The 15,506-nt window shown below is 36.8% G+C and overlaps 1 protein-coding gene across 3 annotated transcripts in view; it reads right to left on the bottom strand.

Annotated features, from left to right (window-relative positions):
- The window catches only part of BICC1 (BicC family RNA binding protein 1), a 260,873-nt gene that overhangs the window by 31,994 nt on the left and 213,373 nt on the right, over positions 1-15,506 (bottom strand). For all 3 annotated transcript variants that reach the window (XM_082719498.1, XM_082719496.1, XM_082719497.1), the window contains exons 4-9: positions 8,490-8,569; positions 6,579-6,737; positions 4,931-4,984; positions 4,293-4,487; positions 3,609-3,860; positions 133-264 (exon numbers count right to left, since the gene is read on the bottom strand). In XM_082719498.1, the coding sequence (XP_082575624.1) occupies positions 133-264; positions 3,609-3,860; positions 4,293-4,487; positions 4,931-4,984; positions 6,579-6,737; positions 8,490-8,569 (872 nt within the window). The remainder of the gene's footprint in view (positions 1-132; positions 265-3,608; positions 3,861-4,292; positions 4,488-4,930; positions 4,985-6,578; positions 6,738-8,489; positions 8,570-15,506) is intronic.

Here is a 15,506-nt window from a genome sequence, read left to right as displayed (position 1 = left end):
ATATATAATGACATATATATTACATAGAATATTTAATTCCATATATATGAAAATATACATGTATATGAAAATAAAAAAGTAATCTAGAATGGGATAGGATATGTGGTCTTCTGGGCCCAGATCTGAACCAACCTTGCTTGGTTGTTTCGGCTTTGGTTTAATACTGATGAAGACATCGAGCTGTTCCATCAACTGAGCAATGAACTGTGGATCAACTTCAATTTCTTCCTTCATATCAAACATCAGCACAAGGGGAAGACAACCCTAAGAAATGTCACAGTAGAAAGTGCAGGAGGTAAAATGTTACTCATTTAAACATCTGATAATATAACATGCCTACAAATAATGCAATATTCTATGGGCTGAAAGAGTAAACCAAAGTATTAAAGCTCAATCACATGCTTTCACAAAGCTTAGGGAATTCGTGTGGAAATAATGCTGAGGGCACAAACTATTTTTGAATGACAAAATTATATGTGTCTGAAGTTTCTGTTATTGGCCCTGAGTTTTTTACCCACTTTCCACCTTGGAAAATTCATCCATTCTCTGACTTCCATTTTGTTAGTGATGCCAGAAACTAGACACTGAACCACATCAAGGGGACTAATCCTGTGCTTTTGCTCAAAGACTTAAAGTACTGGCTTTTATTGTCTTCTGAATGAAATCTAACCATGTTTCAGCATTTCAAGATCTCCACATTTTGACACAGCTTTGCTTGTAAAATCATAGGCCTGTATGTTCATACATCTGCCCCTTCCTCCAGGCTAGACCAGCCTCCTATTTTTCAAATGGATTCTATACTTTGGTCTCAATTCACCCAAAGGCTTCTTCACCAACTGAAGACCTACCTCTCTTCTGGTGCAGCTCCAACCTTACCTCCTTCCTGGAGTAAAGTGCTACTACTGTTTCTTCTTTTAGCTTTCTTACTTTTTAGCTCTGCTGAGGTCCGCACTTGTTTTTTCCCTGATGCTTTCTTCCCGGCCCCGAATCTACTAACTATAGGAATCTTATACTTGATTCCCAAGACACTCAGTGCTAGCCCAACTGCTGGGTTCTGTACATAAGTATTGGCAGAAGTAATAGTCAAATACACTGGAATTAAAAGTAATCATGGTGTTCCATTTTCCTTACGGATAAAAGTAATTTCTGTATTTAAAATGTATGTTAAGGCCTTTCATTTCCTTTAGAGATTTATTTATTTATTTGAGAGAGAGACAGTACACATACACATCTTGGGGGAAGGGTAGAGGGAGAAAACTCAAGCACTCTGTGCTGAGTGTGGAGCCCAATGTGCGGTTTGAGATCATGACCCAGAGATCATGACCTGACTGAAATCAAGAGTCAGATGCTTAACCAACGGAGTCACCCAGATGCCCCTAGGTTAAAGCCTATTAATTTATCCCTTCTTCCTCCCTTCTTTTATTTATTTTTTTAAAGATTTATTTATTTATTTATTTATTTGACAGACAGAGATCACAAGTAGGCAGAGAGGCAGGCAGACAAATAGAGGGGAAGCAGGCTCTCTGCTGAGCAGAGAGCCCGATGCGGGGCTCGATCCCAGAACCCTGAGATCATGACCTGAGCTGAAGGCAGAGGCTTTAACCCATTGAGCCACCTAGGCACCCACTCTCTTCTTTTAATATTGTACAAAACTGTATCTCATTGCATACTTATATTTTTGGTAGGTATGATCAAAGTATGAATATGAATTCCTAACTATACAGAATGCTTGAAAAAGTTCACTTAAAATAATACCTAAAGAAAAAAAAAACAGAAAAAAGAAAGTTATGAAGAGCAATCATAATCATCTTTGGACACGAATATGCTACCTAACTAGTGGTATATTAAAAGTATCCTTATGTGATGCCCGGGTGGCTTGGTCAGTTAAGCCGCTGCCTTCGGTTCAGGTCATAATCCCAGGATCCTGGGATCCAGCCCCACATCCGGGTCTCTGCTCAGTGGCGAGCCTGTTTCTCCCTCTGCCTGCTGCTCTTCCTGCTTGTGTGCTCTCTCTCTCTCTCCATCAAATAAATAAGTAAAACCTTAAAAAAAAATTAAAAAAAAAAAAAGTATCTTTATAAACTAAGCTTGGCTAAAAAAAATCATTCACAACAAAATAATTATATATTACGATCCTTAAAGATTATAACAAGTTCTTATCTTTCGGATTTTCTGGGGTCCCTGGGTGGCTCAGTTAGTTAAGCATTGGACTCTTCATGATCTCAGAGTCCTGGCATCCAGGACTCCAGAGTCTGCTTAAGATTCTCTCTCTGCTTATCCTACTGCCACTCCCCTCCCTGCTTATGCTCCTCTCTTAAAAAGCAAAAATTGGACTTTCTGAAAGTTTCTCAAAAACAAATTCTGCAAGTTATTATTAGTAAAGACCACGCCCAAGGCTTACTGTTTCAAATGTCACTAAAGGTCAATTTCTTGAACAGGAGAATACAGTGGTATTTTTAATAAGATAATTGCAAGTCCACATTATGTCAGTCAATCCATTTTGTTAACTATGTATCAACCTATACACTGTGGTGCTGTTGTTTGTTTTTTTATTTCTTTTCAGTGTACCAGAATTCATTGTTTTTGCACCACACCCAGTGCTTCATGCAATACATGCTTTTAAATGAATATAGGAAGGACTGTGGGAAGAACCAAGATGCCCTTCAATGAACAAATGGATAAAGATGATATGGGCCATATATACTATGCCTCCATCAGAAAGGATGAATACCCAACTTTTGTATCAACAAGGACGGGACAGGAAGAGATTATACTGAGTGAAATAAGTCAAGCAGAGAGAGTCAATTATCATATGGTTTCACTTACTTGTGGAGCATAGGGAATAACCGAGGACATGGGCAGATGGAGAGAAGTGAGTTGGGGGAAATCAGAGAGGGAGACAAATCATGACAGACTATGGACTCTGAGAAACAAACTGAGGGTTTTTGAGGGGAGGGGGGCGGGGAGTTGGGTGAGCCTGGTGGTGGGTATTATGGAGGGCACATATTGTATGGAGCACTGGGTGCATAAGCAATGAATTCTAGAATATTGAAAAGAAATTAAAAAAAAAAGAAATACTGCACATTTTAAATAGGAAGCAGTAATGAATTATATAATGACTATTTACTTCAATGCATTAAGACAAATATGTGGCTTAAATACCATTTTTTAAATTGTATCAGAGATCTGAGAAATGTTCACATGTTTCATGCTACCAAAATTTATATTTTTGAGGGTAAAAGGTATTTTTACTTTTCTGTTTAAATGGACTTTCTTTGTCAAATGCAGACAAATACTACATGTCAGGAGAAAATAATCACCCTGCATGAAATACAGTGCATTATTTCATTGTATACTCTTCTGTGTTTAGTTTAAGTTTAAAAAAAGTACAGCAAAGAAATTACTCACCTATGTAATGAAATTGAGCCTGTAAGGGATTACATACTTTATTCTTATTTTACTTCCTTTTAGCAAGAAATTTATTTGAGAAGGCTTCCAAAGTGTTTTCATAAATACCACAGTAGTAAGGTGTGTGTAGCCACATACACTGTACCCAAATAAGTAAATAAAATAAAATGAAATTGTAACACTAATTTCAGTAAACCTACCATGAGATATTGCCTTGCAAGACAGACAGACTCAATGGTGCCCTGGAGGTAGACGGTGGATTTCTTCTGTGGATTACTGGGGTCAGGAAAGTGGATCTGAGCACCTGTTCTTTGCATGATATGTTTGATGTTGCTTCCATTTCGACCCATCATAAAGAGATGATGTTGAGCTGCAATGTCTAGTTGTGTGCTCACGGGAATAGCTGATGCTAGGCTCCCAGCGAGATGTTCCAACAGCATGGCAGTTCCTTCCTACGAGAGAAGAGTAGGAAAGAAATAATCCTATAGAATAACTATCCACATACAAGAAAAGACTCTAGTGCACTTCTACTAACTATGGATAGACTCAACACATTCTATAAACCAAAATGCAATTCGAGGGAAAATTCTGGAAAATGAATTAATTTAAAATCCTTTAAAAAATAAAATTTGCTTTGGGGCACTGGGTGGCTCAGATGTTTAAGTGTCTGCCTTTGGCTCAGGTCATGACCGCAGGGTCCTGGGATGGAGCCCTGCATCAGACTCCTTGTTCTGTAGAGAGTCTGTTTCTCCCTCTCCCTCTGCCCTTTCCCCTCGCCGCTCATAGTCACTTTATCTCTCACTCAATAAAATCTAAAAAAAATAAATAAATAAAACTTGCATCATTTGTACACTTAGGATGTAATAATTATCTCAATTACTTACCTTCACAGCACTGGTGTTATTCTGAGACCCTCGTACTATCACAGTAGCACCATACATTCGAGAACGCTGCTTAAATGACACCGAAATGTTGTATGTTTGTGATATGTGCTGAATCGAGGGGGAGTTAGGATCGGGAACTGGTTGAAGAATCCCAGCGATTGGCAGCTCAAACATCAGCACCAAAGGAAGCAGCTCCTAAATGAAAGTATGAGAGCCCAAGCAGACAGCTGAATCACCACACATTTAGAGATGTGCATAACTTATTCCTTCCTTTCTGAGGATGGAATTCTAAAATGTAAATTGTTTTTATTAAATACATAAGCTTGGGTAGAGTTTGCAAAGTTTCTCAAATGAAAGGAGTCTTTTGTGAAACCTGGGAGTCTGTAACTTAAACTGCCTGTGGAATTCTTCCTTGGGCCTCTTTTTCATCATTTTAAAATCATCAGAGAAACTGAGTCAGGTGCAATCTGGAATCTCTCTAAGAAATATCTTCAACACATTCAAACAACTTTTGTCACTATTTCCAAACTACTGAACATGCGATTTGGCTATAAACTCATACATGAAGATATTTTTATTGCCTTATGATGGAACCATTGCTGACACTGATTTACAGTATTAAAGTAATAAACAGTTACCCGAATTCGAACTCGGGCAGATTCTACTCCTGCTGGTTGTCCTGCTATAGATACCTGCAAAAGTAGAAAATACAAAGTTAGATTTTAATCGAGCCCACATCTGCTTTTCCAGTCCATCCACACCCTTGCCATTCAAAATGTCATCCAGGAAAGAACAGCATTGCCCTTCACTGGGAGCTTGTTAAAAATGAAGGATCTCAGTCCTACTTAATCCTACTTAATCATAATTTGCATTTTCATGAGCTCCTTTGCTGACTGGTGTCATTTGATTTACATCAACCCCTGGACTTAGCTAAAACTTCACAGTCCCCATCATGCCATCCTGTCCACTTTATCATTTCTCTGGTTCACTGTATTTTTTACCTTTTATTTAATCTTCTGCATACTGTATATCAGGTCTGTACTCTACATTACTGTACAATGTTATTGCTGCCGTAAGTACTCAAAATATTGAACTACTTTATGCTAGGTGGTAAAAAATAATTATTGCTCCAACACTACCTCCAGCTCTCTCCCGGGATCCCCTGAACCTTCCCATGATCCATCAACTAAAGAATTCACCTTGCATGAGGGTAAAGGCATGGGGCTCTAGGGCACTGTTCCTAATAGACCATGCCCCATGCCATACCAATTGTCAAATATTTTGAATACTGCCATTGCTTTCTATCTTCCTTATTTATGTCACTGTCACATTTGTCCCCACAGAGAAAAGACTGTCACCTTATTCATCTTTGTGGCTGACAGTTTCTAGAACTGGGATTAGAGAAGAAACTTCCAAATAGCACAAATAATACCATCCGATCTTCACATACTGAAAGTGCATGGACAGGTGAGTTTCATTTGTTTTCAAACACAAAAACTAGAAAGAACGTGTATAAACTAAAGAGATACATAATTCAGTCAATGTGAGGAGGACGGGCACCCGGGCACTGCCTCTGAGAAGGTGATGTGGTGCACTGGAGAACCATGTGTGTGAGGCTACAGACAGAATCCCCACAGTGGACGCGTGCTCGGAGTAGGCAGAGGTCCAGGTCCTTTCCTCACATTATGCTCTCTGGGCCTTGTCTCAGAGACTTCACTTTACGTTGCCATCACATTTACGCTGCTCCCGCCCTTCTACAACCACTCAGAGATGAAAAGTTTATAGTTACCTACGCATCATCTCTTAAAAACGGTAGAGCACCTTCAGTCTCCTTAAAAAAGGGGCCATATATATTTTTTTTAATTTTTATTTTTTGAGTATAGTTGACACATAATGTTACATCAGTTTCAAGTGATTTTAATGATTGGACAAGTTTAGAAGTTATGCTATGTTCACCATAGCTATCACAATACCACTGGCTATATTCTCTATGCTGTGCCTTTTATTCCCATGACTTACTCATTCCATAACTGGGAGCCTGTACCTCTTACTCCCATTGTTGCCCATCTCCCCTCTACCCTCTCCTCTGGGAACCATCAGTTTGTTCTCTACATTTACAGGTCTGTTTCTGCCTTTTGTTTATTCATTTGTTTTGTTTTGTTTTTTAGATTCCACATATTCACAAGATCTTATGGTATGTCTGTGGTTATTTTTGTGCTTCTGTCTCCCAAAAAAGATATGCATATGGAAAATTAAAGCTTTAATTCATGCAAAAAGACAAAGCACCTGGTTGCTTTTTTCTGCTTGGTTATTCCTGTTGGAATCTGGAAAGTGGATGTGGCATCCTGTTTCTTCCATCACTTTTTTAATATTGTTGCCACCTTTGCCGATTACATGGGAATGTTCTGTATGTGAAACATCCATCTTCAAGGTGACTCGATTACTCTATACGGAAATAAGGTATTAATTCTCGATGCATGAATAAAGAACAATTCCTTAAAACACTTTTTCTCCAAGGGAAGAGTACTAACAAAAAGTGACCCGACGGGAAACACTATAGATTTCTTGGTAGTACCATCTTAATTGATAAATGTATATTTCCTATTTCTCTTTGGCTGTAAAAAAAAAAAATTCTCATCTTAAGACAGATCTGTCAGAATAAATTGAAAGATAACCCCTTTACCAAGATAACTTTTTGGAAAGCAGCATTTAAATAAAGTCAGGCATAATAACAAATAAATTATTCAGTTTTTTCTTTAACAGAGATTATTCATGAAACATTTAATTCAAATAACAAAAAAATAAAAATAATTACAAGACTGCATATATATAGGTTAGTAGGAGTGTTGAACTATGACAGAAACAATAAAAATAAAACTCAAAACTGAATAGGAAAGTATTTGTAAATGTTGTTTTCACAATTTGTCTATTACTGTAGGTCAAACTTTACAGAGCAGACCTGTTATTCTCAGTGATAGGAAGAATGAGGAAGGGCCAACAACGCACAGAGCTCCAGAAGTAACATGGTTTACTTAAACCAAAACAAAGTATAAGATTAGTTATAATAAAGCAAAACATAAAATTCTAAGACATAATGAATAACTGTGATCATATTAGAATCTGTGTACTTAATTTTGGGAAATTCGGTATTATAAAATGAGAAAGACATGAAATATTTTCTCATTTGTAAGACTGATGTAAAAATTCTTCAATGCTCAGAAACTAAAATTAGAAAGTCAAAATACAACAAGATGTTAAAAATATCAATGGTTTTTACATAGCCTTGATTTTAAAATTTTAAACATATCCATTAAACACTTTGATTTTTAAATTTAGTTCTTTTAGTTTAACATTTGAAGTTCAGGAAATCAATATTCTTCCTGGGAAAAGATTCTAGAATATTTAATAATTGTAAGGCAAATAAGTCTTAAAAATAAAAAAGAGGAAGAAAAGAAAAAAAATAAAGGAAGAGATCAGAAACCATTTCAGTGAAATACCAAGTGGCAAAACATAGTGGTTAAGAACCAGACAGCCTGGATTTAAATCCCACCTCTTTGTTTATTAGCAACTGGATTCTGGGCAAACTCCCTAATATCTCTGTGCTGAGTTAGTTATGAACATTAAACAAGTTAATATTTGTAAGATGCTTATTAGCAAAGTGTCTGCCACATAGTATATGATTTAGAAGAGTTTACTAGAATAAATTCTCACAAATCAGTATACATTTTTACACAATTATATTTCCCTATTATCTAGCTTATACCTGCAGAAAGAGAAAGAACTTATAAGACAAAGTTGTCAAGTTTCATGCACATAGGAGATCATTCTGGCATCATAAAGGCAAATATGATAATTCTTCTAAACTTCATCACTTGCCCTATACTAATCAGCATCATTGTCTATTTCTGAAGATGACATATACATACAAACACATATATATGTACTTATATGTACGTACATACACACGTGTGTGTGTGTGAGTACGTATATATAATATTATTCATTTACCTAGCTTGAGAACCTATTCAAATTTTAAACAGAACTTTACATCCATTGTAGAATCACACATGCTTATTTTAAAACCCACCATTACTTTCTCCTGGTTTTTCTTCTCCAAATGGTTCTTTTCATAACAGCATGAAGTAGCCCTTGCAGAGACAAGGTTCTGACATCTGAGTGTCCTTAACATTCACTTACTTTTGTGTCTAAGACAGACATGATCATTTCCTTGGCCTCCTTAACATCTTCTTTCTTTCCAGAAACCTTAATATGGGGATCTATAAGAAACCAAAAACAAAGAGCTCATATAAAACCCCAAACTCTTTGTTTTAAAAGTGATGTTACAATATAAGAAAAGAGATTCATAAGAAATTCAAGATTTAATTCATTCTAGGTGTGTTAACATTGTAATCAAAACAGGAATATGGAAAATCCCCAAGTTGTATATTTTTCTATGTGGACTTTTTTCCTTCTGAAAGCTGGATAAACTATTGAACTGCAAAATAAGTTTATCACATAATTATTTTTTAAACAAGTAAAGAATTTATAAATTCAATTTATTACTTACTACATTCTTGCTACATTCCAAGCCCTGATCTAAGGCTTTAAGAGTATTAACTCAATTAATCTACCCCACAGCTTTGTAAGGTTCTTTTCCTGAGGAAATTAAGGCACAGAGCAGTTTAGTAACTTGACCTACGAAAACCACTAAGAGACTCATTCATTACAATCCAACGTCTTCCAACTCTGGATTCACACTTTTACACTACGTGATAATCTAATTCAGAATTTATCTTTACACACCAAGATTAATATAATAAAACATAATGATTCAGCAGTATTTATTTAGAATTAGTGTTAAATGACTACTATATGTATTAGTATATATTATTGATTACTGCCACAGACTGTTACAAAGGAAAACATTCATTCATTCAGCAAGTATTTTCTGAACCTCTACTATGTACCAGGCACTATTCCAGGGGCTGGAGGATATATTAGTAAAGAAAAAGACACTTGTCCGCATGCAGCTTACAGTCTTATATACAGGGAGAAAAAAAGGAATCAAATAAATTATCTAATGTATTAGAATATAACTTGGGAGAAGGAGAACAAGAGAGAAGGGTGAAGAGTACCAACTGTGGGAAGGGGGTCAGCGCATCTGGCCTCACTGAGAAAGTGAGGTCTGAGTAAAAGCTTGAAGGAGGTGAGGCAGTTCGCCAAGCTGGAATCTTCACAAGGAGGGAAACACCAGAGCCAAAACTCTGGGTGAGGATGTGTCTCTTCAGCTCTCTCTTTTGTCAGGTTTCCAAGTCTCCCCTGTAACAGGGTGTTCTGTTACCCCATGGGTTGGCATGACAGAGACCAAGGCCATTTGGGGGGAAGCCAGAAGTTCTCTACCATTAGACTAAAGTGATAAGGCTGAAGAGCAGAGAGGGCATCATCATCACCATCACTAGTGATGTCAACCTCACTGACCCCCTACAGCACACCTTCTCTGCTGAGTCCTTCCTACTCGGAACTACACTTCAGATCAGCAGCGGGGTCCGGAGATGTTTGCTGAGCATTTTCTACAATTAACAAGCAGTTCCAACTGAGTCCTTCCAAACCATCACTTCTCTAGGATAAGAAAAGAGAACCACCTGGTGGGAATTTTATCAAATTCCACATACTTCCTGATACTGTGACTTCCGTATCCCCATCCAACAGTCCATTTGAAAATCAATGCCATGATGAGCAGGTCATATTCATAAGGTAAAAATGAGCAATGAATAGAGAGAGGAAGGAAGGGAGGGGAAGATGGAGGGAGGGAGGGAAGACACCCTGCACTAAAGCTACAGGATCTTAAGACCAGGACAGAGCAATCACAGTCAACAACAGTGCACCACCAAGTTTCAGAGCTCAGGAATGCCTCTGGCCTCCTGCGGGGACATCCCAACAGCTGTGCTTAATTTGAGTCAGCTGTCACCTCTAGCCACCCGCGCTACCCCCCCTTCCCAGACTATCTCCTGGGAGCTGCCCTAGGCCTTAGACTCTTCTCCTTACCCTGTTCTTTAATCCTTCCTCTGATGCCTGCCATGTCACAGGGACACTATGAAGATGAAAGATCTAAGGATTGGTTTAAACCTTCTAAAACGTTTAAGTGTCAGGTATTATAAGGTCACGGGCCTAAAAGTGGAACAAAACGGATGTCAAACAAGCTGAAGTCAGTATGGCATCATGTTCACATTGCTTACTCTTTAGTGTATCTTAACAGGAACCACGTTTTCTCACCAACTTTAACATACTTATGTAAACAAAGCATTTTCTTCAGTGATTCTTATTATATCCATTATAGCTCCTCTAGGAAATATTCACATTATAAGCTATCTACATTCAAAATTTTGATCCCAGCTATCTTTGACTTTGATTTTAATTACCATCAGCTGACTCTGATGTTTATCTCCACTGAAAATGCTTACTACTGGGGGATAAGGACCTGGCATTTCTCAAAATACACCTGATTGCATTCAATTGTAGCATTTGTTAAAATGTACATTCCTGGGTCTTCAGGATCCAGTAATTTGGCATTTTGTTTGTTTCCCAAGTTATTTTTCAATCATGTGTAGCACAGAACAGATAAAACCACATAAAAATATAAATGTAGTATCTTATGTATCAGCCAAGAATATATAACATAAAATGGTTCTACAGGAGAAAAATGTATTTTCTTACAAAATAAATTAACAGTTAAGTACTGAGTGGTATGCTAATATGAAAACCTATTACTTGTACAGGTTGGATAATCACATTAAAATTCCTATGCACCTGTAGAGGGACAGGAAGCCTCAGATCCAATTTATGAGAGAATTTTATTTTCTACCGTCTCTGTATCAACAGAACAATAAAATGAAAAGCAAACACCTCAACGGAAAATACATTTTGTTTCAAAGCGAAAGAGCACCATCTAGTGACCTAAAATTATAAATTATCAAGGGACATAGAGATTTACACACAACACACAGTCTCCAGGACCCAAATCAGCACTTGTTTGGAAAATGGTTCTTTAAATAATCAAGTCTCATAAACAGTCATGAGAAAATCAATCAAGAGAAAAACAATCATGACAATATTCTGGTTTAGACTGCTAAAGTGGCCAATAATAGTGTCTTCCTCATGCCCTCCTGTACATATCTTGCTTAGAAGATATGTACAGGATGTGAACTCTTATTCAGGGCTGGACTTATTGTGCTTATTTCAAATCCTGAAGTTCAGTTCTCTGTATTCAATGAATGTTCTCTTTCACAGTTTAAATGTATCCTTGAAAGGGGCTGAGGTTTTACTCAGACCTATTCTGGAACTACTTGATGGAGAAAAGTTACAGGATTAGCTCTATTAACGAACATAAAAGAATGGGCCAGCTATGAAGATAGTAGGAGGACGGCAGAGTAATAGGGAATGAGTGTAAAATCTCCCCTGATTCAAAATAATTGCTCTGAAGGACAACTCCAATTTGGGCCATGAAAGTTTTGAGATATTTGCCTAAAAATAATATTCATTGCTTTATAATCAACCCTCAAGCTCTCTAAATATGAGGATTGTCTTAATTGGTTTTATAACTTCACAGCACCAAACAAGTAACAGATACTCATTAAACAGTAGATGAATGGACTGAAGGAGCCCTTATTTTTGGAAATGGCTTCCTAGACGGAGGAGAAAGAAATTCATGGGAAGAGACTAAACTTCATATCTAAGGTGATCAGAGGTCCTGTGCATCCCAGAACCATTTTGACTTCAAATATTTTTATCTCAGTACCTCTATAAAAATAGAGAGAACTCTCAGATGTCCATCCAGAATTTTGGTTTTTAGATTCCTGCCCCATCAATCTGTTTACACTTCTGTGGTGTAATCCCATGGAAGAGAGGAAGACTAAATGGTGTTGCAACCTTCAATAAGTTATATGAAGTTGTATGGACATGGGTAAAAAATGGGTATTTTTTTACATGTATGCTGCAAAAGAGCTAAACCTTTGAGCAAAAAAGGCTTTTATGACTTCCATATGGAAATTCATAAGGAGTTGATAAGGCAACAACTGTTTTATAAGAATACACGCTAAAAGCCATATTTTCAGTAAATATATATATTTTATATTTTAATATATATATCCCATATATATATGTATATATGGGATGTTTATATGAGCTTAAGTGAAGTTTAGTTATGATTTTTTTAAAGATTTAGCTCTTGGTACTCTGGTTGCACTCTCTGATTTCCCATACTTGGAAATATTCCCATTCCTGGAAACATTAGTAAAAAATTGTATTGCATTTTCCTTCTCTCCTCAAGCTTAAACTTCCTTTCATTTATTCTTATTCCAGAGCAAAATGTATACGACAGATTTATGTCAGCTTTATCATTGTATTTATTATGCTACAGAAAGTAATGGATTATTGACATATGATCAATTCAAGCCATCACTGTTTCAACAATGATCTGTTGATAGCTATTTTCCTGTCTCCATGACTGAGTATTATTGCAAAAAGATTCAACACCAAAAAAATCAAAACAATGCTTTCATTCTCAGCAGGTTCTCTTGGAGAGAGAAAACAACAGAAAATCCCTTGTTTAACTAACCTGACTCCTCCCACGCACAACACCCAAAATAAAAGACATAATATTAGTGCTGCACTTCTGTTTACAGGGGAAAAGTTCCATGTCATGGCCTGAAATCAAGATGGCTTTGGTACCTTTTATGAATGTATATAAAACTGTCAAACTGGCCTCGTATCTATAAGAAGAGAGCAGTGGACAGAATTCACTTTCTTTTGGCTTGGAGCTCTCTTCACTTTTATTTCAAGTTCTTCCTAAAAAGTTTTAGCTTTTAAAACTGTCTTAGAAGAAGGACATTGGCTGGGACTGGGTCCATCACCACTGTTAGAAGTGGTCAGGGTTGATAGAGAGGCCTCTCCAACTTCCTCTAAAATTCCCTGTAACCACTGGGAATATATCCACAGCCATCAAGAAGTTAGTTCCAAAGTAGTAATGGGAATTTTTTTTTAAATTTTTTTAAATAAGAAAGACTGTGCTGTAGGGTAAGGATTTTATGAAACACAAAATATAAACCAAGACTCAGAAAAAGGCCTGGGCATCCCCTAGGTACCGGCTGACTAGGATCATATAGGGAAATGCTATGAAAAGCCAGCAGATATCAAGCAGAATGTATTAAAGGTTTTGATGACTGACTCCGCAATAGATTCCTTTCACACTGTGGGGAAAATATATAAATTCCACAATGATGATAATAAGTTCTGAATCATAAGTAAGTCATAAACAAGATCTGTTACCTTGAAAAAGTCACTGAATCTCTGGAGGAGAGTTTCTTCAATGAGGGAGTTTGGTCAGAACATCATTATACTTTCAAATAAATCCAAATGCCTTTGTTGTGAAGCAATACTATAACATTCTTAAATAAAACTAACCTCATAAATAACTTTATTTTCCAAGTTCTTGGTATTTCAAGAGCTACTTACCGAAGACATCACAGTCTAAATGTTTCCAAGAGCCTTAAACTGTAGTCAGTAAACACAAAGGTGTGAAACAATGACCTGGCATGATGCACGACTGGCTTCAGAGACCGCAGCTTGAGCTTTCCTCTTGTTTTGCACACTCTATGAATGTGCAATTCTGCATCAACATAGATGAAATTTGGTATTCACCCTACTGGCATTTCCTGAATAATGTGCTTGTAGGCACCAAACAAATGCAGGGAAACCCGCATATGGAGATGGGAGTGTCCTTTAAACCCTATCTGAGCCATGTTGTGGTTCAAAATTAGATACCACTCAATTCATGTGCTATTTTGATCACTATTACTTTACATTAGCAAGTCACTGCTGATCAACAAAAGTGAATTTGACACTTGGTCATGGGGTCATGGCCCATATTTTCCTGTGAAACAAAAGTTTCCTTCTGACCTCTTGAGAAACAGACTTTCCTTCTTAAACAAAAATGTTATATCCAAGTCAAGTAACATACTGATATCACTTTTTTTTTTTCCGATATCAGATTTTTAAGTGAACATATGTGCTTTAGCAAGAGATGGAGGAAACCTGAACTGACTCATTAAATCTTACTGGAAATTATTTTCAAGAAATGAAACAGAATGACAGTAGTCAATGCACTTTAAGCTGATGTTATAGCCAGTAATATAGACTCCCAGATTCTTTCAAGGATGACAAGCCTTTTAATAAACTGAATTAGAATAAGAAGGTAAAAAGTGTATTTGGAGAGTAGGCAGAAGAACCCAAGCTATAAATATTTAAGATAAAATGTTGGTGAGCAGCTATACCACATCAGATATTACAACTGGATTAAGAAAAAACCAAATCTACCTGTTGCAGGCATTCGCTTAATCAAATATGTTGCTTTAGAATAAGGTATAAAATAATCCTTACTTACTTTAAAAGAGAAAAAATTAACTTCCTAGTTAATTAGACAAGAAGGGGAATGAGAAGAGAGAGAAATGCAAAAGCAAATTTGTTTTAAAATTTAAAAAACCTGGTTTTCATAAGAAAAAGATGTTTCCATTGGTACACATAATCAGTTTAAACACCACGATGCCCCAGGATAACTTTCTATCAAAATTCCATTTGGCAGAATGAAACTTAATACTCAACAGAGAAGTGTGTTCTTGACCGGATATTGGCATAAGTGACATGAGCAAACCAAGCAATAGAAAGTACGACACCTTTTTCAGTTCAACTATGTGGCAGCGACTGGAGGTGAGGTGCCTTCATCACTACAATAATGAGCGCTTTTAGGCAGGTTTTGCTAAATGAAAAGGTACATTCACATCCCAAAATGGAGCCTGTGGAAAAGAGCTATTACCCTTTGAAAATTCACAGCTATCTAGAAGATAGGAAAGAACTTTTACTGATAGAATGCCAGTATCTCCAAAATAATAAAAGCATTCAAAATATAGTGACAATATGCTCTTCTAATTGTTCTGAGTTGTTTCAACTTTAGGAGGAAAGAAGGCATGAGAGAGAGAAGGGGTAAATAGGGCACATGCCTCTTCTCTGTTAAGATCCTTTGTACCATATCAAAGCTGTTTATGTAGTCAGAAACAAGTCCTATGGACTCAGCAAAAACCTAGAAATAATTTCAGAGAAGAACAAGGAAATGCAAACAAAGTATTAAGCAAAATCAAGGCATAGCAGGTGAAATAACCAAGA

Source organism: Mustela nivalis, assembly GCF_964662115.1.
Source record: "Mustela nivalis genome assembly, chromosome: 2".
Taxonomy (NCBI): domain Eukaryota; kingdom Metazoa; phylum Chordata; class Mammalia; order Carnivora; family Mustelidae; genus Mustela; species Mustela nivalis.
This window is presented reverse-complemented; position numbering and strand designations above follow the sequence as displayed.